At 36.7% G+C, this 26,130-nt stretch overlaps 1 protein-coding gene across 18 annotated transcripts in view; it reads left to right on the forward strand.

The window, feature by feature from the left end:
• LRMDA (leucine rich melanocyte differentiation associated) overlaps positions 1-26,130 on the forward strand; it is a 702,006-nt gene that overhangs the window by 645,362 nt on the left and 30,514 nt on the right. The window contains exon 11 of one of the 18 annotated variants that reach the window (XM_065068563.1): positions 1-26,061. The exons of the other annotated variants lie outside the window; for them this stretch is intronic. Within the exon in view, the coding sequence (XP_064924635.1) occupies positions 1-20 (20 nt within the window). The 3' untranslated portion in view covers positions 21-26,061. Of the gene's footprint in view, positions 26,062-26,130 lie in introns of those variants that run through there. 18 annotated transcript variants of the gene reach the window in all.

Raw genomic sequence — 26,130 nt, forward strand, 5'->3', positions numbered from 1 at the left:
GTTTTGTTGTTGATCACTAAAGAGAAGATATCGGCTCCTATCCTTCCTCCTCCTCTCGTGAGGAAGTTGTAGACTACAGTGAGGTCTTGCCTTAGTCTCCTGTTCTCCAAGCTGAACAAGCCAAGTGACTTCAGTTGCTCCTCATACGGCTTCCCCTCCAAACCCTTCACCAATATTATAATCTTCTAATACATATATGTATGTGTGTGTGTTTATATATATATATATGTGTGTATATGTATATATATATATATTTTTTTTTTTTTACTGTGGCACCCCGAACTGCACACTGTGCTCCAGGTGAGACCGCACCAGTGCAGAGTAGAGTGGGACGATCACCTGGATGCACCCAGGACATGGTTGGCCTTCTTGGCTGCCAAGACACACTGTTGGCTTATGGTCAACTTGCTGTCAACCAGAACCCCCAGACCCCTCTCTGCGGAGCTGCTTTCCAGCATCTTGTCCCCAGTCCATATGTGCAGCTAGGGTTGCTGTGTCTCAGGTGCAAAATCCAGCACTTGCCCTTGTTGAACTTCATGTGGTTGGTGATTGCCCAGTTCTCTAATTTGTCCAAATCCCTCTGCAGGGCCTCTCTGCCCTTGAGAGTGTCAACAGCTCCTCCAAATTTAGTGTCATTAGCAAACTTACTTAGTATTTCCTCACATCCTGTGTCCAAGTCATTTATAAAGACATTGAAGGGTGCTGGCCCTAAGATGGAGCCCTGTGGAACCCCACTAGTGATGGGTTGCCAGCCCAACATAACCCCATTTACTAGAATGCTTGGAGCCCAGCCCGTCAGCCAGTTACTCACCCACTGCACTGTGTGTTTGTCCAGCTGTGTGCTGGACATCTTGTCCAGGAGAACACTTTGAGAGACGGTATCAAAGGCTTTACTGAAATCCAAAAAGATCACATCTTGAGTGTTGAGGCAAAAGGCTTCTTCCTACAGTCTTCACTATTTGCCACACAGTGAATGTCTGTACTCTATCTAATATAAAGTGTTAGGCCAGGCATTCCTTTGACTTTCAGCCAAATATTTAAAAAATGAGGTGTTGCAAAGTGAGCTTTTCTTATGAACCAGAACAGCTTTAAAGTCTAGGAGAGTGCAATTTATGTTTTGGGTTTTTTTTGAAAATAAACAGAATAAGGAGTTCCCTACACAATTATTTTTTTTAATGGTAATATTTAATTTTTAAAATCTTAAAAAGCACTATAATTTAATTTTTCAAGTGGGAAGAGCTATGTTAAAAATAATATTTACTGATAATTTTCTGATTTTTGCATATACTCAATTATAGTTTTTCAAATGAAACTTTTTCTCTGTAATTTCATTTAGACATGAAAGATCTTAGAATGCTCTACAGTAGATAGATTCAAATACAGTGAAGTCTGTTCACTTAAAATCACAGCTATGTCTAAGATTTCTCAACTTCAAGGGCAAATTTATGTAATCTCCTGCACAGAGATTCTTTTCTGACACATGTTAATAGTTTTATTACTCTTTTCACAACTTCTAAACAAAACAGACTATAGCTTTTTTAGACTGAGTAGTAATGAGATTTTATCATATCTATATTTGTTGCTTTAAATGAATTAATTCTTGGTTTGTACTTAAGAAGATGATATACATGAACACTAGTAACAAAACTTAGTAGCTACTTACTTCCTTCTCTATGCAGTATATAAAGAGATTACTATCATCTCTCAGTAACAAAAAAAATAGTAGCAAATATTTACTTAATAGATTATTACTGTTAAATATTATTTAACTACCTAGTTAAAAGTTTATTTAAATATTAATATTATATAGTATTTAAGATGCTAATAAAATAAAGAAAAAGCTGGCGAAGTAGCTGGAGGTAACTCAGTATTCAGATGATGTACAGTATTATCAGATAAATAGTGTGGCATCATTTGACCAATATGTACAAAATCAATTGACCTGAGCACACAAATTGGTATTAAAATTTCAGGCAGGGAGCATTAATTTGCATATATGAGTTTACTTTATTCTTCTCCTCTTTTAATATTTTAGTGTATTCACTATTTATGTGAAATATTCACACATGGAGTGAAGTGTAGAACTCCAGAAGTCCTCATTTAGAACTGACTTCAGTTTTCTATGCATTCCAAGAGCTTTGTGCACTTAGTCAGAAACAGAAAATGACAATATCTGGGTGTAACTCTCAGTTCTATAGTTTCCTGATTTTTAAGACTTTAAGGTGCACAATTGCTAGCCAAAAATCTGCAACTTGGATTAAGTCACTATAAATATGAAGATAAAGGACGCAGATCTTGATGGGCTGAGCTAATTTAAGCATCTTAAAGTTTTTATATTTGAAAGTAAATTTAAGTGTCTAAAAGTTCTAACAGTGGACAAGTTTCTGGTGTATATTTTGTAATTTCCTGGTTCTTATACTAAATATACATACTGCTGTCTCAAGCTTTATGCTTCTTTTCCTATATCAATCATAGATTGGTCATAAAAGAACTTGGATCAAAGTAGCATTTTTGTCTGTTTAAGCAAGTTTTTCATATAACTTTGTTATTAGAATTCTGCTTGTTTCCTTTTCACAATAAACTGTCTTTATCATCACAGCTAGTTTTATTTATCCTCTTTCAATCAATGCCCTCCTTACTTTATGAAGTCTTCTTGTTTTGTTTTAAATAGCAAGATTTCTCCTTATTTATATAATGTTTCCATGATTGTGATGTAACTTTGCGTAGTACTCAGTATACACAGTTTTGAAAAACTGCTTTGCTTACTTCCAAACCTTTTGATTTTAATGCTCTAATTTCTAGTATCTGCTGGAGATGCTTTCAGCTTGGGCATTGCCTTCAGGATTTTGCTGTTTCAGCTATTCAAAAAGCTAAGAATACTGAACATTGTATATCAACTTTTAGTATCAATTATCTGCTTGTCAGTTCATTGCAGAACTGAGTCACTGTGTTATTATTTCTGCTTATTCCATTAAGTCCTTTCCTTATTTAGCTGAGTTGGTAGCTCCACCTTCCCCTCCTGTTCTACAGTTTTTGCTCCTTCTCTTGTGGGTATCTGAAACCGATCAAAGTTTTGTAGCGCCAAGAAGGTGATTTTTAAAATCTGAGTGAATGTTACTATTTTGATATATTTATGTGTATTTTAGCTGTCTCTTGTATACAATGTTGATTTGGTGTTTAAAGAATGTATGTAGGCTTGGATCCTGAAAACTAAAGCAAATTATACAGTTGATTATAATTGTATGAATAATATTGCACAATTCATATAGTGAAGCATAGATACTAGGGCTGATAGGATTAATTTTTATGTGCTCACTAATAACTAAAAGCTGTATTCATGCAGCTGATGGCTCCCATAGACCCTCATAATTATTCTGCTATATATTCTTACTGCAGTGTCCATACCTTATTGCTAATATTACCTTTTGTGGTGCTGTAGTTTTTTCATTCTACCATTTAGCAGACAGAGGTGTTTTTTGTAGTGTAGGAATAAGATCTAACCTGTATGTTGCCACTTCAGCATCTGTTGCACTACAGTCATTAGTATCTGTAATGACTGCCACAATAGTTTTTGCTATTGGGTTTGAGGACACGAAAAGGGCAGAGACAGTTTGGGGTGGGGAGGTATTTCAATATAAAGGTTTCGTAGGTAACTTTCTGTGATTGTGTTCTGTTCATACGCATCTGTATTTCAAGTCAAGTCTCTTCCTCTCCTGTGAGGAATCCAAAGGAACCTGGCACTTCGGTATTTACTATTTCTGTTGGTATTGGTAAATACATAATTTCCGCTGATTTGAAAAGTGTGATATCTTCTGTGCTCTATAGCTTTGTTAGAAACAACAGAAATACTTCTGTATAATTATCTTTATATGTAATGTGCATGAGGAAAATAGTTGCCTTAGATAGATACTAATGTTTCATGCCTGGTCCTTGAGGCTTACCCACGGTGTTACTGCTGCAATAGCACTAGCTTTTTTCCCCTTTCTTGTTGTCAGAGTTACGGGATGCTGAATCGAGGAAATGCTTTTTACCCTTTTCTCTGTCAGGTCATCTTCATCTACCATGGTCATTTTAGAAAGCCTTTGCTGTCTCAGAGGACAATTACTTCTTTTCTCTTTATTTCAAGGCCTTTATCCAGCTCAGACTGGTAAATTAGTACGAAGTGCTTGCTCAGAACAAAACTGGAATGATGTGATTTTATTAAACGGGGTTTGCAAAGGCTACCGTAAAAGTGAGGAATGATTTTCAGTCACCTTTTCTGGACTGTGTTCAAGTCCATGTCCCTAAGAGAGCTTAAAAGAGCTGCAAGCACTAATTGTTTGTTTAATGATTTGGCCACCTTTATAAAAACTGTGAAACTAAGTTTTTTCATTGTTGCTTTAGGTCATTGCTCTAAAACCTCTGCGTTAAACACCTAATTGTAAATCTTAAGTTTTTATTTTTGATGGTACTTTTTGATATTTCCTAATACTTTCATAATTAGCATTGAAATAATGATTATGCTGTTGGAGATGTAAGACAAGAGTAAAACATAACTGATGGGTGATATCAATAGTTAATTTTACAGTCTTGTTTTTGATTAAAAACATAGAGTTTCACATAATGCTACTAAATATTCAAACTATTACCTACTGCAAATGGCAATTTTTTTAACCTGTATCCCCAGGATTTCAACAGTGGAACATCTGTTTTATTTTGAGAAAAATATGATAAGCATCTGTTTGCATGGAAGATGTGAATGAAACCAGACCACATTTGTTTGCAGTGTTATGGATTATCTGGTCTTACACTGTTTATGAATAAATCATGCAGGATGGATAGTGCTGGAAACCACCACAGTATGTTTTATACTTGGTTTAAAACATAAATTTATGTATTTGTGATTTTTTTTCCTGTAGACACTAAAAAAATTTATGTTTTAAATAAAGTAGCAGCCTGTTCCATTTCTAGACCAGTATTTAAGCTCATGGATACCAGAAATTCTTCTTGGCCAAGCCATGCTTGCTGTTGTTAGTGTGTATGAGAATATAGGGTGAGACTTAAAAACAAAGCAAAAAAAGCCCCAAACTGTTGTGGCTAGGGAAGAAATACTAGAACGTATTTTGTTATTTGAGAAATAATGTGCTCTCTGTAACTGGATTGTGGCCTAATGTACATGTGGATAGAGTTAAATTTGCATGTGTAACATGGAAGACGCATCTTGCAAACCCTCATGCCTAGTTGTGGTACTTGCTGTCATGAATCATTTGTATAGACTCCAAAGTATTCCATATTCAAGGGAGTGGGTGGATGTACAGGCATTTCTGTGTTCAAAACAGTGGGGAGATGAAAACAGTGTTCAAAACAGTGTGGAGGTTTGAACAGGCCAGTAGTTTGTTCAAGTGTTTGTGAGTTGTGTCCACTTGTCCAAAAATATTTGTACTAACATGCTTGAGGAGTTCAGGATGCCTTTGGTCACAGCTGTCAAACTAACAGGATCTGTTGGTTCTTCAATATGAAAAGTCATGTTCTGCAGGACAGATTATGGGCTGATTTTATACCTCATAGTCTGCTACTCTCTTATGGATGCTTTGATATTGTTGTTGCTGTATCATTTCTGCTATTTCTTGGAGCCAGCACTGCAGGGCTTACTGCTTTCAGGATACCTTTAGGAAAGCAATCCAGTGAAGCCTCAGAATACCTTGTAAGAATATGTAAACTTTTGGTGCACGTGTTGGCTGAAGTCCAGCATGCGTGAAGTATTCCAGTGGAGAAAGTAGATCAGGGCTTTAGACATAATACTTATCACAAGCTTTATGAAATGTAGACACCAAGTTCCATGCTTAACTGTTAGCTTCACCCATCTAGCTACAAGGTGATTGAAGGCAACTGCTGCCTTTCAGCGGTCAGTAACTGTCTCTACTTTGATGTGTTGCATGTGACAGTGTGTGGATGACTTGATACATATTAAGATGTCAAATGTTAGCACAAATTCAGTGTGTTAGTGTGAATGCTGGAATGAGTTTGGGATTGAGTGAAATCTCCTAACCATGTATGCACACCCTTAATCTTAGCCACTGATTTATCTCTTTAGCTGTCTGGCTAGAACTGGAGATGGAATGCATATTTCAATCAGGCAAGTGTGTCTTTATTATGTATTAGTTAATTGAGTTACTCTATCTAACAGGAGTAATTTTTTTCTGGCAAGTTGAATCTTTCATATTTCTTCTTGTTTTGGGGTACTGGGGGTATTTTTCATGTTCTGGTTCTGGCTTTGGTGCTTTTTTCCACCCACTTCTCATAGTTTGTCTCCTCAGTCAATTCGCCTTTAAAACAGAATGGGCTCAATATGATGCAATATTTCTCTACCATTGTAAGTTGGATGCAAATTTCTTTATTATATCTTCCAGTGACGTGAAAATACATTGCTCTTTTGTAGCCTGTTGCAGGTGTGCTAAAGTTAAAAAGGCAAGTGGAATAATTTATATGCTTATATAGGAGATGGAAAAAGAGGTTTTGAGTGGAAAACTGGTAGGGAGACATACTGGATAACTTCACATCATGTTGCTGTTAGGTTGTTTAATCAGTTAAAACAAAGGCCCTCCTTCCTCAATAACTCTAGCTGTTAAAAAAAATGTTGACTCCTTGCTGTAAAGGGCCAGTGGAGAATTCCTTTTATGGGAGCACTTGTTGATGTGAAGTAGCTGGGGTCAATGATCAGGGCAGCAGGATCTTTCCCTCTTCTACCACAGCTTTCTAATAGCAGGAGGAAGGGGGAGTAAGGTAGAATTTTACTGTGCTCTGTCAGTTAACAATTGATTTAAGGTTCCTGGAGGAACATGTGCTAGAGAAACAACATAGAAAATACTTATGTTCTGACAGCTTCTGCAGGAGCAGAATAAAAGCTCTCTGTGCTATATCTTTCCTGTGCAGCAACCCAGCGCAGTTGCTTAGAAGATTGAGGCAGATATTTTGAGACCCTTTCTTAAAAGCTGCTGTTTAGATAAAAAGGTGCTTAAATTGTATCAGTTTAAATAATACACAGTAATTACTACAAAGAGTAAGTCTTTAGAATGGTATCAAATATCTGTGATTTAAACTATATTTCTTGAAATATTCCTACTTATTTGTTGTTTGGGAATAGGGATAGGAGTAAATAAAGTAATCTAAGAAAACATTCCAGACTTTTTCATTTACTTGTTTGTACCACTTAATTTAGCTGGATATTTAAAAGTTTAGTATGATTGTATTACTGCTCTGTATTTACCATTTTGACAATACTGCTTCTTTTTGTCTAAGAGAACTAGACTGGTGCAGGAGGAAGGTTATATCAGGGTTGACAAAAGAGTTCACTAACAGTGATGTTCAAAACATTTTAGTCAGACTCTTGAAAATGGTGGCTTTGAATCACTAAGAGTTAAAACCAGTGCACTTGCAGTCTCTTTTATTTGGTTACTGGAACTTTCAGATCACAGTCCTAAAAAGCCTAGTCCTAAAGCATTTCTAGTAAAAGCAAGTAATTCCTTGTTACCATATGCCTTAAGAAACTGAGGCTTAATGGGGAACACTAAACGGAACATGAACTGACAATATCAGAATTGCTGCCTTCCCAAAGGCACTTTGGTGGGATGAAGAATAGAGACTGTGTTACAGCAGAGAGGAAAGATTATTGCCCATGGTTGAATACTGAAGGGGATAGACTGAACATCAGCAAATCTCACCTCACTAGAAAGGTCACATCTGTTCTCTGCCCTGCTCTTTCATTGGTGTTCCAAGTACTTCTTTTTCTAATCCTTAGGGGGAATAAAAAAAAAAAGTGTGATGCAATTACATTTCCAGTACTTTAGGTGAAAAACCAAGTTCTGAAACAGAAAACTACCTGACGTGTGCATCTACTCTTGGAAAGGTTATTTCATGAAAATCAAAGTTTTCAGTCAGCAGATCAAGTTTTTGACTCATGATGCTTTGAAGCAGCAGAGGTGATACCTTAAAGATGTAACTGCTAAAACAGTTATAGAGCAGTGTTAACACAATGAGAAAAAAGATCTACTTTCATTCAGGCCAATTTGAATGAGTTGATAAGAATAAGGAAAGTTCCAAAAAGAGTTTAATAATAAAAATTGTTCTTGAAGTAGTGATCAGTGCTTGTGGTTTAACCATTGTTGTGGTTTAACCCCAACTTGCAACTAGGGCCATAGTAGCCACTCACCACCAAAGTGAGGTGTGGGAGAAAACCGAAGAGGAAGGGAGAGACTTGTGGGTTGAAATAAGAACAGTTTAATAAGACAACTAAAATAATAATATACTACTACTAATATATAAAATAAGTGATAATCACTGCAATTTCTCATGAACTCTGTCAGTGCCTAACAGCTGGTCTTAGAAAGGCGGACTCCCTGGTCCCAAACAGCTGATCCCAGCAAAGAGCAAAAAGGCAAACAGGCCAAAAGCTAACTGCAAAACGGCAGAATGGCAAAAGGCCAGATTCCAACATAACTCCAAATGGAGCAGAATGGAATCAAACTCCCGAAGTGAACTGACTAGCTGGAAAAGCCAGCTCCAGTTATATACTGAGCATGACACTAATGGTAGGGACTAGTTCATTGACCAAATGGGAGTGCAGTCTGGGTGCTGTTCTGTTATTTTCTCTCCCAGCTGCTATTTTTCAGCTGTGGGTGGACAGATTATACGTCCTTGCCAACAGCCCAGATATCAGTGAGTTCTTACGTTCTTTTCATACCAGCTCCTGAAAGGTAGCCTAGCTACTGAAAGAAATAAGTTGGCTCTTCTCAGTCAAAATATGGAAAACCTAACATGTTTTCTCATTATTCTCATGGTAAATCCAAACCAAAATTTGTTCTAGCTACTAATAGGAAAAGTTTCTAACTGTATAAAGAAAAACTACCTTGATTTCAGTCAAACCAGCACAGCCATCTGTACTTTTTATAGTATAAATATAAAATATTAATAATATGTTATAATGTTTTATAATACATATATTTTATAATAAATAAAAACAAAATAAACCTGATTTTAAAACACCTTTTATTAATGAAATGACTTTTCAATGAGGTTCGTGTTACAGGTGCAGATGCATTGTGAGATACAATTTGCGATTCAGTGAAAGAAACACACATTGATGAGCTACTCTTTTCCATTCATGTAATAGTTCTTGTCAGTAAGGATGGCTTCTGTTTTCAAGAGCTTCTTTTGTTGTTGTGAACAATGACATTTTTCTCTCCTCTTGCATCTGTTGCTGTAGCTGAGATGTGAAGGTGTTTGCTTAGTGCCCTTTGGATGCTGGAATTTTGACACTGTACAAGGGGTATTTTGTATTCTTCTCAGAATCACTGCGTCTTCATTCTTGCCATTTCTATGGTAGTTTCATGATGAGACCAGTGTACTTGTCCCTCTTGCATAGGCATAACCCTCCTACCTGGTATGCATATAGAGAGAGAATGGAGTGATGACAAGGAGTTGTGTGTTATTGTGCTGCTTGACTAAATTTCTTGTTCTAATTCTTCCTTCCAGGAGTCTCTGGCAAATCTGCTTGAGTAGATCAGTGTGTTGGGTTAGCTGAAATCAAAGTAATTTCCCATGAAGTTAGAATCTTTTCTTCTTAGTAGCTAGCAATGTCTTTTGGTTTGGATTTAATTTGAGAATAATGAGATAATGCCTTGGGAGAGAGTTAATATTTTCTTCCAATAGCTTTTGTAGAATCCTAGAATTGTTTGGGTTGGAAGGGGCCTTCAAAGGTCATTTAGTCCAACCCCCTGCCACGAGCAGGGACATCTTTAACCAGATTGGTTTGCTCAGAGGCCCATTCAGCCTGGCCTTGAATGTTTCCATGGATGGTGCATCTACCCTCTCTCTTGGTAACCTGTTATGGAGTTTTACCACCCTTGTTATAAAAAAAATTCTCCATACTGAGGTTCTGGATGCTTGAAAGTATTTATTCACAGGCTGGACCAAGAGTCTGGCAGCTCATAATTGTCTGTGATGGTTTAATTGCAGGTGTAGAAGCACTTACCAGTCAAGTCAGTTAGCACCATATTAATCATAGATTTGCAAGTGTGGAGATACTCAAGTCCAGACAGAGATGGTTATGGTTGAGTTGGTAATATCACCCAGGTGGCACTTGCCTGCACCATGAGGGATGATGCACTTATGAGGACTTTTAGCTTGGAGCGGATACAGAGCCCAGTCATTGCTTCTGCCCTTCCAGTCTGTTGTGCTGTGCCCAAGAGCATCTGGATTAGGAATTTGGAGGGTGCCAAGATCTCTGCTTCCAGCTCAGGACAGAGCACAGAGAGCCAAGGAAGTGCTGAGAGTCACATGCTGCAGGGAGATTGGTGTCCCATTTTGGGAACGTACTGTAAGAAAGGTGTGGGAGCAAGCAAGGTGGAGTTACATGATACAGTTTCCATAATGGGAATGTACCTGGAAAGTGAGAAATACAGGACTTCAATAGTGGGCATGATTTTCTTAGTAATTAAAGGACTTGAGAGGAGAGAATATTTATCTCTTCAGGATGCACCAGCAGAGCATAGATGAGTTGGGATTCTGTTTCAAGTGGTACACAGTAAGATTCTGGGAGTTTCACTTCCAGTAAATGCCTGGCCAAGTAACAGAAGATGCTGTTGCTCCAGCTTGTTACCTATACTGCCAGTGGTGCCAGGATGAGTCTTGTGAGCTGTCTTCACTACAATTTCACTTGCTTTCTAAGCCAGGCTTGCATATCTTATTCTTAACCCAATGTTCTTGTCTCATTATGGACAGTTACATGTTTCTCACCCAGGCTTTGGCTGGTTTTAGCAAGTGCCATGTGCATTCAGTCTTTTCTCCCTTTTCTGCAGGCAAGCTAGTGCAATACAGTTGAAACAGGGTGAGTGAGCTTCATGTAGACCTTGACAGTTCCTTACAGAACAGGGGAAAATGGGCATGTCCTATAAAAATACATATCGTAATGGGGGAGAATTTTGCATGGTCAACCCTCCTAGCCCTTTTTTTAGCTTATTGTGTCACTTCCAGAAAAGATTATTGCTCCTGTCCAACACCATGATTATTGCTCATGTCCAACACCAACTTAGACCATGTTTGGGAGGTATTTGAAACCCAAATGTTGGGAAAGGGTTATAAGAAGATAATATGGATTTTATTGAGTTCTAGGTTGAGGTTTGGACTGCTAAAATAAATCTTAAGATTCAAAGCCATATTACCTAATATGCGGTACTGTTTGTATTTCCAAAACTATCAGTCTTGAGACACCACTGTATTTTTTTACTTACATGTAAATATTTAGATGGACATTAAGGAGCTTATTGATTTTCTATACACAGAATGATGTATACATACTTTTCTCAGATTTCATAATATTCATTTGCTAATAGCTCCATTGATTTGTTTTCAACAAAGAAACCTCAAACAACAAAAAAACAAACCAACCCATCCAAAACTTGAGGAAACTGAAGATGTTCTTTTACCATGTAGTATTGCTGTGTGCAGAAACATGTACTTAGAGATAATAGGAACATAAATATTTGCGAATGAATGTAGTTGGTTCTGAATATGAAGCCACAATCTTTGCATTCCTGCAAAGAGTTACCAGGACCACATGTCACTGTAGTATTACCATAGACTGTACTGATGGCCTTGCAATTTAAGTGTTCATATTTGAAGAATTTAATCTCCTTTGGAATTGAATGCTTTAAGAGGAGACTTATCTGAGTCTAGGTTTTGGTGGCGGTTTGTTGTCTTTTTGGTGGGGGCGAGTGAGGATGAGGTGTGTGTAGGGAACCTCAGCTGCCTATGCAGAAGCCTGTTGATGTCTGTGAGATTTTGGGCAAGTTCTGCCACCCCCCTTTCTGTAACAGTTTGACGTAATATATATTGTAGTATGTATTCCACCACTTCAGGGCAACTGTCTCAATTTCGTGAAGTATGTGAAAGTTGCAGCTCCCCAGCTGTATTTCATCTTTATTTGAAGACTCCCTTTTAAAATATTTTCATTCTGCATTTAATCTATAGTATATTGAATAAAGAACACAACTGGCTCGTTTCCTAAATCAGCACAGCAATGGCCCATTGTTCGTTACAGTGTATTAGCATGATTTATTCATTTAAATAACATAAGTTAGATGCAACATTTCTGAAATTACCTCTTTGTACTTACTTAGCAGACAAAATACAAAAAATGTTTAAACTTGCTTTGAATTTCCTTTTGTTGCTATCTCAAAACTTCATGAAGGAGACAGTGGAGCTGCAAGCTTCAAAATGTTATGAAAGTTCTTAACTTCAGGCGCATGAGTTAACTCATCTGCACTCACGGAATGCAATGAGTTCAAGGAGATGTAAAATTGAGCATGCACTTCACAGTTTTCAGAATTAAGGCTAAATTGTATGCAGAAGTATTATTTGTCCTTTAAAGGAGACACACTGGAGAAGAGAGGTTCCACGGACTGTTACGTTCCTGCAAGTCAATATTTTGTTCCTAATATTAAAAAGAGTGTATGTGTTTTAATATTGGGACTGAAATAGTAGTAAAAAGCTCATTACTGTCTCTTGGAGAATGTACTGACTTCTCTCATATTTTGTTCTGTGAACAGGAGTAGCATGGAACTTAACTAAGTGGAGCATTTTGCCCTTAGTGCTGTATCACTCTGTCCCATAATACAAAACCTAATTAGTGCATCCAAAGAAGCGTTAAATAGATTTCATGCTGTTTAATAAAGGCATTATGTGTTTTTGTCTGTTGCAAAACATTAGAGGGAACGTTCATAGTGCATGTTTCTGCTGCCTCTTTCACAATTAAGGTGCAGTTTTACATTGTGTCTGCCTCAGGAAGGCTCAGTAACTTTTTTGCTCATCAAATCTTTCCTCTCATTGTTATGCTCTATTTGTTTAGGTGTTATTGCATAATGGCATTGAAATAGACTCTTAATTGAGCATCTTTGCTAGTCATTTCAAATTGGGGGGGACAGCTCTTAGCACCAGAATATATCAGGTTGTCGTGACCTGAGGTTCAGTAATTCTTTTTTGGTGCTGATCTTTAACTAGTAACTGAGAAGGAAGAGTTTACTTTGTGACATCTGTAGCCTGAACCTTTTCATTCTTGTGAGTTCTCATTAAAATGTGAGATTTCTTCCCAAGGGTCACCATTACTGTCAGGTTTACACACTCCTAATGGTGATGTTTTGTATCTGATTTCATCCCTTAGCTGGCCTTGTCTGGTCTGAAGTGCAGGCCTTCTAGACTCTATATGCTGAAGTTCAAAAGGAGAAAAATACCACCTTAGGGAAGGGTAGAAAGGCTTCTTGGATTCTGCCAAATCTTGCCTTGTTGTACATGAACCTATAAAACTATCTAAGCAACTCATTAAGGGATATCTCATTGAGTATGGCTAATCTTTGCCAGCCTGTTGGCAAGATCTCTTCCTTTTTTATTTATTTTTTTTATGTATGTGTGTGTTGTGGGTTTCTCTGGCTTTAGCTCAGTTTCTTCAGATGTGTTTAAGTGATCTCAGTTTTTGAGTTTTTATTAGTAGGTTTATATGAAATGTTATATATCACTCATGAAACATGTTTTGCAAAACATTTCTAAGACTTTGCAAATTGTACTGAATTAATTTTCATAACCTCTGTTTTGTCTAGGTTTATGGCATTATGAATCAATGTAAAGAGCATCAGTGATAGAGCCGTGAATTAACTAGAGCTTTGGTTTTCCCCAGCCCACTGTAGACATTTGATCAGGACTTAGTGGTACATGAACATAACTATCATAGCATAACTTCCACTTGGAGAGTATTTTGAGGGTGTGTACTTGCCAGTTCAATACTTACCTGGAAAGCAGCTTTACCATAGCACTTCAAGATCAAAACACTGCTGGAACTGTTCCATCATTATGCTCTCAGCTGCTGATGTATTATATAACTTTGTTCAGGCAGCATTTTTGTGCATCTTGTAGTTGTTCAACCAATTGGCATAAAATAGGTCTGAATTTTGCAACTGTCCTTGTTCACAGCTAGCACACCTTCTTACCTTGGAGTCACCAGCTCTTGAAATGTATGTTGATTCAGGAATACTGGAATAGCCAGTTGCTCCCAGAAACACGGAAAACATAACAAAGGGCAGCATAAGAAAACACTTAAGTCCAGGGACAACCTTTGTTTTTATGTTGTTACTTTACGTGAGCTTACAAAACCACAAAAGTAGGAGTGTGATCTGAAGGTCACTGAGTGCAGTGAATTTTCCAAATGTTATATAATTAAAGAAACACCTGTGCCCCAGACAAATAACTTCATGCTGTTCTGCTGTGAGAATGTTGTGCTTAATAGCCCTAAAAATGTCTGATTTCTTATGCACAGTGGAGGTTGCAAACAGAGTAGCAGTATATAAAACATAAGAGACATTGGTCCAAGATGTCTTACAGGGTCTCTTCAGATTGATTTACTAGTGTCTCTGTGTGTGTTTCTTAGTTTCTGCTATTACATTTAGCACACTTCAGATGGGACAAAATGGGATTTTAGACTGCCGATGATTTATGAAGACTTAAATTCTACTCCTGAACTCCTGATGTTCTTAAACTAACAGAGGTTTTAAATGAGCTCACAGGTCGCATATCCTTTCCTAAGGAGAAAGCAAAAAATCCACATTGCTTGATGTTGGTCATGATATCAGTGACCTTGTTTTGCTCTAAAGAGATGAATGTTGATAAGATATCTGAATGTTTTAGCTTCATATCAGGAGGAAAGAAAGTTGGTGCCAAACTTCAGTTTCTTGCGCCATGTAAACTTTACTATACGTGAGGGCTATGAGGGCATAGCAGTAAAAGGTGTGGTGACAGTGTTTTATGCAGAATCATTTAATCCCAAAGTGCACATATCTGTGCATGCTGTAAGTGTAGGCACTCATTTTGCTATTGCTGACTACGTTTCTAATTGTAAAGCAGATTCATTACAATAAATTGGCAAAGGAAATTTCACAACTGATAGGTTTTGCCCTTGACTGATAACAGCACTGCTTGGATGAGAAATGCAGATCTAGGTGACTCCCTCAATCTGGAGCATGTTTCTGTTATTAAGTTCAGAAAACACTATTAACTATATGCATAATTGGAAATGACTAATTTAGATAGACTAGGTAGTTTGTGGGAAGTCACTGAATGAATGATCTGGGCTAACTAAATATTTTTATTTAGTTTCTGGATGCTCTTGACAGTAACTGAAAATCACAGTGATTTAATGCTTGCTAACTGGGATTCAATAAATGAGTGAAGACTATAAGCCGGTGAGTAGTAGTGGTATCCAGGCATTCTTATCTCTCAACCTGCACATCACTTGCCTAAGAAAAAAAAAAAATTAAAAAATAAAAATCTTATGTTTGAAGAGTCAGAGATTCAAATATCTCCAACAGCTTTACAGTCATTACTAGTTCCTAAAATGTGCAATATGGAATAAAGGCCCATTGGAAGACAAATGGTGGTGGTGGCATTGAACTGGGCATGCAAAAACAAACAAACAAAAAGGCAGGTGGGTCCCAGAGCCCTAGCAGTGAAGGTGTCTTTAAGAGTCACTGGTATTTCTGTGGGTGTAGTCACCAGATTGTACAGACCACAAATAGAATGAAGACTTGTAGGACAGTTTTTTACCAAAATTGTGTTGAACTGTGATGAAGGCAGCATTTTTGCTTTGACCAGAAAATGCATGTGTACACTGCACTCTGCAACGTGCAGATGTTTAATTTGTGAAATTTCTTATGAAATCAGTAATTACACAGGTATTCTACTTCCACACAGTCTGAAGTTTCTACTGGATCCTCTTGAGTAGCTCTGAAAAGGAGCGTGCTGAGGTATACATTCCTGAACTTACAAAGAGAGGAATAACAGTGGTAACGTCTGAGCACGCTGTCTGTTAGCAAAGCAAAGATAAAGGTAGAAAAAACTTTTTTGGGTATCTAACAAAAAGCAAAGAAGCTGCAGGAATCCAATGCTGCATATGCCATTAGCCATATTATAATAGACAGCCCTTTAAACTGGGAAAAATCAGTATAGCCCTGACCCTCCCCAGAAAATTTGCAAAATGCTCTGGCGTGCTGCTCTTCTAATGATCTGCTTCTCTTTATATAAAGAAGACAGAGAATTGAGATCTGAGCAACTGGCCCCTTACACCAGTTCTAATTTTTTCTCAAAATCCGTATCTTTTAATAACCATCGCTACCTGAATACTAACATTTCCATGAGTACTCTCAAATTCAGGTATTCTTACCAGAGATATTTTTTACTCTCACTATCATTTTGATTTTATGCGTTATAGGAATTTGATATCAGTGGTATTTATGCATTATAGGAATTTGATAAAGCAGTGATATCCTTGCTTTAAAGTCATAACGGTACAGATTATATTTACAGTTTTTCTGTTGATTTATAATTCTTCCTCTTTAATGTTGAAACTCTTTGGGATAACTTGTTTGTCTTCCTTATTTGAGTATGGAAATGTATGATCCTTCAGCCCTCTGCTGCTGTCATCATGTTCATCTTCTCTCTTTCTCTCTCTTTCTCTCTCTTTCTCTCTCTTTCTCTCTCTTTCTCTCTCTTTCTCTCTCTTTCTCTCTCTTTCTCTCTCTTTCTCTCTCTTTCTCTCTCTTTCTCTCTCTTTCTCTCTCTTTCTCTCTCTTTCTCTCTCTTTCTCTCTCTTTCTCTCTCTTTCTCTCTCTTTCTCTCTCTTTCTCTCTGGCAACCTGCTTCCAAAAGTATGTGGTCATCAGGGATATTCATAATATGGATGTGTTGTATCAATTTAGTACACAACTCATATGGCTTCCTTCTGTGTCCTCATCCCAAAATGAAGCCTCTTCTAGCCTGTTTTTCCTAATCAAGACACAGGATTTTTGTCCAAATCAAAGAATAGTTTAAATTAGTTTGAATCTTTCTGTTTATATTCTCTCTGCCGATAGGTGATGGGCAAACGTGTCTTGTCCTGCATCTGGGTGATGCCACATTTTCTTCCTTCAATTTTGTTATAATTTGTACCTACAAAAACTTGGAGTCTGATTGTGCAAGATGCTTTGTGATGATTGTGAAATATTTCTATTTTTCTAGAGAAGCTGGAACTTAAACTGGCGAGGTGTAGAAGTGATGCAGTAAAGAAAGGGATTATATTGTTGCTCTTTTAATGTGGGATAAAAGGGCATATTTAAAAAACCCAAACGGAGTTTTGGATATTCAACCACCGTTATTGTATCTATCCTTAGTGCCTTTAAAAACTCTTCTACCAATGATTGGTTATAGAGTAAAAATGACTCACTGGGTTTTGCGCTCAGTTTTATCTGGAAGATAGTTATGTTTTCCTCTTCAGGAGGGGTTTTTACTACCTTATCCCTCATGCTTATCAGTCTGTGTACAGGCTGGTCTTGGAAAAATGCCTTTCTTCCACACAGGCATGAACAACACAGTCACACTGCTCTGAGATATTTTCAGTGCTGGGTGATGAAATTTGACTAATTACATTGGATCATGTGTGTACTGGCATGTCTTCAGGCTATACAACAATCTATATATGCTGTAGGTTGAAAATAGCTTATTAAAAACAAGTCCATACTGTACCTTAGATCCTCACTGAATCAGGCCCTAAAAGGTGAAGCATCAGCATTTATAAATTAAGTAGTTACAGTTTATGCTCATTTTAGAGGAATTTTGCATATTAGTTTAAGAATCTTCATAAGTTATTTTACTGCAGAGCATTAAATTCTTCCAGAGTTATTGTGCTTTGGAAATTGTTTGTTTTACCTGGATTTATTTGGAGAGCAAAATGTTGAAACATTCCATTTTGGTATATGTTGAAAGCTAGCTTTTTTCTTTCTTTTTTTTTTTTTTTTTTTTTTTTTCCTTGAAGTAAAGCTTTGACTTTGACTTCATTAACTGGATTTCAATGCTAATTTAAGAAAGATGAAATTTAGAGAGGACAATCTACTTGCCAATCTACTACAGCTGGATTTATTTTTGAATTTTCTTTCATGGAGGATGTCAACATACATTATGTTCTCAGGTGTAATGAATACAGATCTTAGGGTATTTAAATACTTTCTAAAACAGTCCTATACAGCCATAGTAAGTTGTTAATAAAGTGCCAGTAAATGGCATTCGGGAACAGGGAATATATTTCCGGGTTTTGTAGAGTGAATAAAATGGCTTCTGTACTCCAAATGCCTTCCTCCAGGAACAACTTCCACCAGTTGTTAACAGCTACTAAATATATATGTATATTTCTTTTTTAATTCTGCCCCCCCAACCCCTCCTTTTAGATGCCTAAACAAGTAGGCTGATTTTCGGATACAAGATACTTAGCAGTAGTAATCAGTTTGTCTAAGTCAGTGAAAGTTGCTGCTCACCAAAACAAGGACTTAATATCTTAGCTTTAAGTGCTCAGTTGTGCAACACTGCCTAACAGAGAACAAATATTTGTAAAGGAATACTTGTTTACAAACCAAGAAAACTCTGAGTACATCAGGAATAATAGAAAGCTGGATACTTCAGCAAAATTAATATGATGACTAGCTTTAATGTTTAGGAGCATGTAGATCATAGCACTATCTGCGAAAACATTTCTGCTGCGGTTGGAATAGGAATTGCTTTTGTGATATACACTTTATATGATAACTCAGTGTGAATGTTGATGTTTTAATGGAGATCACTATAATCTACTTCATCAGCTTTCTTTGATAAAAGAAAGTTTCTTTTGTTTTCAGTTTCTTATTGGTTCTTTTGTACCCATTCAAGGGATAGTTCTGAGGTTTGCATAGTGATTTCAGGCATATGACTTAAGTCCTATGATATTCTGAAATGGACCTCGGATCTTGAGGTCTTGAAAGTTTTATTCAGTGTGTATTTCTTAGATGGTGTACTTGCTGCTTGGAGGGCAGAAATGAATTATGGCAGCCATACTCTATTGTAACATTCATGTAGGAAGTAAAGGGCACTGGTAATAGTAACAGAAGGAAACAAAGGTACTGGGGATGGAAATATCAGTAAAAGAGAATTTTTCAGGTACTGAGGCCGGGGTTTATTATTTCAGTATCAGATATTAGTATTGGCAAGCACCTTTTCATAATTATGCCAAAGTGTCTATTTAAGAAAGTGGTTATTAAAGAACGATGAATAATCAAATATCAGTGTTGCTTCATGCTTTTGGCTGAGATACTGTGTGCTAATGATTGAAATAAAATCTTAGATACTACCATGTTTTTGCACCAAGCACAGAAAATGTGATTTGCCCTGGAAAAAAATTGTTTTTATTTTCTTTTTTTTTTTTTTTTCCCCCAATGTGCGGAGTTGTAGGCAGGACTGGAACGTGCATGTATACATCACTGTTATAGAAACCAGAATCTTGAAGCTAGAAGGAAAACTGGTTTGAATGCCCTATAAATTTCCAAAGCTTGCTGTGTTCTAATTTATTTTTTTATTCTCTGAAACTTAGGATAGATAATTAAAAATCCATATAATAAAATAATGTGCCATACACTTTTCATTTTTCTCTATGCATACCATGTATTTTTGATACATATTCGGTATTTTTTGTTTTAAGATTAATACATTTCTAAAAATTTGCTTTTCATCTACTGTAATTGAAGTTAGTAGTTAAAAATTTTGACAGATGCTAATATGGTCTACATGTGGTCCTTCCTCTCTAAGGAACTGTTTCTTACTGTTTCTTTGCTTTTATTTATTAATTTGAAAAAGAGTACTGCAGTAATCTTGCACATTTTGCATTCTGTTTTAGGCGATAGTGATAAGCTAAGTCTTTCTCATCCAACCAAATAAATTGATAAATACAGCTGATTCAGAACGTTTACATAATCTTTCCAATGTCAACAGTAATTTAAATTATCCTAACTTTATACTCAATCTCCAAAATCCAATTACCAGCTAATAATAATTGTCAGTTTTACTCTAAACCTTTAATGATAGGTCACAAGGGATGTTGTACCAGAAGGATTAAATCGTTGTAGACTGTAGCTATGCCCAGCCTTAAATTACTAACCTCTTATCTCATGGTAACAGAGCTACTATATGTTTTGTCGCCGTTTTTGCTAAATAGAATAAATGTCACCAAAATTAATTTCATCTTTCTTAAATTAGCTTCTTAGCATGATTTCTCACTTCAGTCAAAATTTATTTCTTGAAGAATTTAATTTCCTTCTTAATCTATTTTATTTGAGAAAGAGGAGGAAGAACTTTCAGGAACAAATGTCTTTTAAATCATTCTGTGGCTAATTTTGAAATTTACCCTTCATTAATAATTGCTGACCCCTACAGGACTGAGTTTATTAAGTCACTGTGTACTTAAAATCAAACTGGTTCTGCCTAGTTCATCCTCACTATATTCAAGGCACCGAAAGATAAAAGCAGGTAAATCCTGCTTGTGAGGAAAGGTGTAGTGCTTAATCATGTGAATACAAGATTTTGTATGTGAAGGGTAATCTAAGAGAATGTTGTAATTAGATGATTTAGTTCAGTTTTTAATCATATTAAGGGCACATGCAAGGAAAGGAACATGCACTTAATGTAAGAAATAGTATAGCTGAAAGAAATGTTGTCTTGGAAAGAAGGCTTTGAGAGTTGACATTGTCATACAATATAGTGACAGCAATTTCTATCTGAATTGTTGGCATCCTTACAAATATTTCCAATGAAATGTGTATTCTGAAATAATTAAAAAATTCAGCTATTGGCTTTCTATTACATTTCCTGTTTTGGTTTTAAATGAGCTCGGTTAAAAACTTTATAGAAAGTTACAATGCAATAGTTCTTTTAAAGAAAATAAAATGATGGGACAATTGACAAGGGGAGGATTCAAAAATTAATCTGTAAGTGACAGGCTCTGTCTGAAATGATGATTCGTCTGCTGTTAAGTAAAGAACAAAATGTAAGGTAAAATGGGGGGTGGGCAGGATTTTACCGCTCATAAATAAAATCTATTTGAAAATATTGACATCTAGAGGGAGCGTATTGGCTGGAATAGTGAAATCTATTATATGCCTATGATTTCCTTTTGGAAACATGCTCCTGTTTAAGAATCTATAGTATAAAGTACAGGGATGACTAGGGGAAAAAAAAAAATAGAGTAGTAATTTCTTGTGTCAGCTGCACATGATTATCAAGGTTTTGTAAACTCAATTAGTAGAGAAGAATATACCCCAAATCTGATTAAATGTTAGTGCCAGCAGGGCAGAAAATTAAACAGAGCATATGCATTAATAATCTATTTAAATGTTCTATCAACTTCGAACAGCTGCAGCAGTTGTAATCATGCATTTCTTTGTGGCATCCTACAGATTTGTATAAGACCAGGAAGTTACTACTGGATTATTGCAGTGGGTAGAAAGTCGGAAGTGTCTGTCACGCTTTGGACTGTGTATAGGAAAATATTGCCTTTGTGTTTAGCAGAGCTGTCACCTCCACTTGTATTTGAGGTGTTGATATTTATCTGTATCATGGCACTGTTATCTGTATTATGATTTTTGTCTGCAGGAAGGCTGAAATACAACCTCACAAAAGAGTATTGGAAAAATCATTAGAACTTGTGTAGAAATATATCTACTCTTAGTTACTAACTTGCCATTTCTAAAAAAGAAAGCAGACCAGTCAGGTTGGCAAAATGATAGTTTGTTTTGCAAACAGAATGATATTCATAAGAATTGAGCTTTTAATTCTTTTGTAGAAAATGTATGACACCCCCCTTGCCAAAATAAGTGAAAACGGAAATATGGAGAGTCCCCAAAGGAACAAAATTACTGTAACTTCATGAGTTAAAGTGGGAAATCAAATGATTGATAATTTCAATGCTTTTGAGACAGCATTATAGGGACTATAAGTGGTGTGTTCATATTGATAACCAATCCAAGAGAAAAGAAATAAGCTGGCGAAGTATAAAGGACTTAAATTGATCATGTGCTTCCCAAAGCATGACATAGAACTTGCAGAATGCTCTCTCTAGTTCAGACCAGCTGCCCAACTGGCCCAATATTCTTTCTTTTACATGCGGTGAGAAGCAGATGTTTGGAGAGGAACTGAGCAAGTATATATGATACTTCCCCTTAGTACTCTTCCAACATTTGACTTTTTTCAGCTTAGCTTCTTTACTGACCTGTGCAGGATCTCCAGTCTCGCTTGGAGTTCATATAAGCTTCCATGTCCAGCAGCTTCTGGCAAGAAATTTTACAGGTCTCCCACTTGTCATGCAAATAGCCGTATCTTTGTTTGTTTTGAGCCTTTTTTCCCACTGATTTCTCTTGATAAGCCCTGGCTCTTGAACTGGAAAAGACAGTTGAAACTTAAACTTGCCTAATGTTTTAAAATCATCTGCAATTCTGTAGGCCTTCAGTAATTCTGGCCTAAATCTAGTATGGCAAGATTTCCTTATGTTAATCATACAAAACTGAACATGTGTTTGCCTAGGTTTCTGGCAAATTTAATGTATCCTTAAAAAATTTTTATATGGCATAAATCTATATGTACAATTCATGGGGAAAAAAAAAAAAATCTTTTGTCTTGTCTTTGGTGCCTGTACTATTCCAGACTGTATTTATGTAAAGAGGTCTGCGGTGCTACCATACAGTCTCCAGAAAAGTAATTGATCTGAATAAATCTCTACAATCACTGCTACTGTGTGTGTGTTAGAAAGGAGGGCTCTTCTCTTAGTCTGTCACTACTTGCTCTCAAGTCCTTCTTCCCCTGCCTGTATATTAAAAAAATGCAAGAAATACCACCAACAGATTCTGAAAATGGAAGGAGGTTTCTGCCTTTGTAAATGTCCTTTTTTTTTTTTTCTTTTTCTTGAGGGTATTGTTTTACTGCTCCCTCAAATTTTGTTTTTTGTTTATGTGGATTTTGGTTTTGTGTGGTCTTTTTGTTGTTGTTTTTATTGTTTTATGTTTTAAGATTTGTTTGCTTTGTTTCTGCCTAATAGAAATGGAAGGAGACAGTATAATTTCAGAAAAACGGAAGTCTTTACCATTTATGAAACCACAGAAGTCTGTGTTGGAGTGAGAACTTAGAAAAGTTGCAAAAATACAGTTTGGGAATAGAACAGCAGGTTGAAGTTGTTCTGACTTAAATTTCTGTGTGAAAACCAAGGTAGAGCAAAACTTTGCAGTTAGTGATAACTAATATGTTTCTTACATGCTCTAAAACATACTTAAAAGAAAAATTTTCCAAAATACTTTTCTGGTCTAGATTAGTGGTACATTTTGATTTGTTACAAAGTGTTTACTGTGTTCTCATAGTTGTAAATAATCATACTAATTTGGGTGACGCTAAATGTTTTCTTCTAAATTCTAATTGTAGCTGGGTTTAGTTATAGTCACATCCTGTTAAAAATATTTTTTGTAAGATTTAAGTGCATATTTGTAACCTAGGAAATGTTATGGATTGAGTTATGTGGCATCATTTCTAATAATAGCTTTTACAGTGACCATAAGTAATCCTTATTACATTAGTCATCTATCCTTTGCTCCTTTTTAGTCTTTCTTTTGAGTTGTTTTTCTGTTCATCCTTATACAGTCTAGATTATAAAGGAAAAAGATTGTTCAGTTTTGGCCTTAAAAATCCAAGTGTAAGTATTTCTTTCTCTCATCTTTTCACTTAGCAGGAGTACAATTTACTGCACAATGGCACAATCACAAATGTCTGCACTGTGCAATGAACTCAAATTAGGATTAAAGATTGTCAATTTTATTCTGAAAAGTGATGCTAGGATAATATTGGCTATCTACCAAAGCTGTACAGGCTTGAAAAGTTTTGCTGAATGTGCACAGAAGTTCATTCAAGCATAGGCAGTTCACACTGGCAAAGGTCAGCTCTCCTTCTTATTTTTTAAGGCCTCTAATTTTTCATCATTAATGTCTTTAAAGATTGCTATGGGAGTTTCACAGGAGATAAGGGGTGAACGCTGGTTTGTAGTATGATGGCACAAGGGCTATTAAATATGTAGAGCTAGGTGTCAAGGAATATCTGGAGATTGAGGAGGGTGTGGTGAATGCTGAAAAATTGGAGTATTACTTTCTTGCCTGTAGAAAACTGTGTGTTTCACAGAATGTATGTGAAGTCTGTGCTGGTGTGATCACGTAAGTACATTTCTCCTTGGTTTGCTATATGAATATATGCAAGAAATATGGGAGTTTTTCAGTTTGGGATTGGAAAGAAGAGAAAATAATTGTACTGTAATAAGGAAACAAAATATGTGGTGGAGCTAAGTAAACAGGAACAAAACCAAGTACTCAAGAGTGAATGTTGCACTGCATACTGTTGTGTAATACATGTGTTGTAGCAAATAATAATAACTGACTCCTTACTGCAAGTTCTCTGTTTTTCCTCCCACTGCTCTCCCCCCAGCTAAACTAGTGATACACTGTGTTGAGATGCCTTCTTACTTTCAGGTGGGAGTTATTTCATATCGCACTGAGTTATGTTCTATTTGAATTCTTGACCTTTGCATTATCTTTTTTAGTGAAATGCCTATGCAAACGTGGACATATCTCTGTACGGAAGAGATGGCCTATAACAACAGATGGGATTTTTCTAAATCTAGGCACAGCATCTCCTTGAACAATATAAGCTAAATCTGTGATGTGATGGTCACCACAGAAACATCTGCACGGGTTTGCCATGTTACAAATTATGGGCAAAGACAGAAGGTTAAACTGAGTCACAACTAAACTGCAAAAGGTTAGCTTAGCTCACCATTGAAGATTTGCAAATTCGGTCTGGCTTTGTAGTGGAGGAGGTGTTGGTTCTTGCAGAGACTGCTCCACTGGCTCAGATGTAATGGTAGTGACCCTCAGCAAAACATGTCAAAAGCAGTTAGAAACTGAAATGGGGATTAGCATCCTAAATAGGCACAGGCGTTTCTCTAGTGGCCATTTGTCATGGCTTGCAGGATTGATAGATTCAGCAACAACCCTATGTTGTAAAATTCAATATTGTCCTGACTGTGGAACATGATCGCGTGGTCTGCTTCTGCATTGATTCTTATCTGTGTTATGTGCGCAGGGATAGCTATGAACATTTTTTTTAACAGTAAGCAAAATCTGAAATATTAGAGGGAAGAATTTGTAGGGGATGTCTCAGTTGAGCCACTCACCAAAGTTCAACAACAGCTAGGTCAAATCTTGATATTCCAAGCTCATTACCTTTATACACGGTGCTATTCTAAGTATGTTGAAATCTGATCAACTTCTGAAAGCAGTTTAGCTGCTTTCAAATGGAACAGTAGCAAAGCTAAAAGCTTTTCTTCACTGACAGACTGACTAGTTTTGGTGCATGTCAAAACGGCTGCTCTTTCTGTAATAGCCTAGTGACCTGGATCTCCTTTATAGTCTGTTGCAAGATGCAGCTATGCTTTCCCTTTGCTTATTCCATTCAGTATCACGTCTATTGTTGTTTCCATTTATGTGATGCTCGTGGCTTCTCCAGGAAAAAGAAATCTGAGAAGAGATACAGCTGCATTTTTGAGTCTACATTTGTGCTGTTAATCAGAATGTATTTTCTTCTGACCCTGAAAATGTTCAGGGTTATCCTGGGGCTTGATGGTTGCAGGTGATTCCTCACTCAAACTGCCTCCACATATCTCATTTCCACACATAACAAAGGAAATGTGATATTCATGGTACATTCCCTTTCTGTCTTTGAATGTAGGTGAGTAGGCTATGGACAAATCTTCCTTGTCTGCTTGCTATTACCAGCAGCAAAGTAATCTGCTAACCTGAAAGGTGCAAGGACATGATGTGTCCCCACCCTCACAAGCAATAAAGGGAAAGCTTCTCTGTGCCATTCCCTGCATGTGCTAATGAAAGAGCTTCTACTGCTGTTAAATCATCCCAAGAGGAATCAGAGGATCACAATTGTGCGCTTGCTTTTTGTAAGGCTCATACCTCTTGTAAATGGTTCCCCAGCCTTTAGCTACTTCCACTTCGGTTTCAGTCCACCTGTAGTTCTGTCCAGAGCCAGATCAATTATGCTCAGTGAAGATGTGGATGTCTATTGTGTGAAAAATGAGAAACCATGTGACATTAGACATCTCTTTCTTGCAGTGTTGAAAATTTTTATTTGGCTTACAGAATTTTGAATAGAAGTTTAACAGGGTTGGGTTGGGTAGGGTGT

Source organism: Columba livia, chromosome 6 (assembly GCF_036013475.1).
Source record: "Columba livia isolate bColLiv1 breed racing homer chromosome 6, bColLiv1.pat.W.v2, whole genome shotgun sequence".
Taxonomy (NCBI): Eukaryota; Metazoa; Chordata; class Aves; order Columbiformes; family Columbidae; genus Columba; species Columba livia.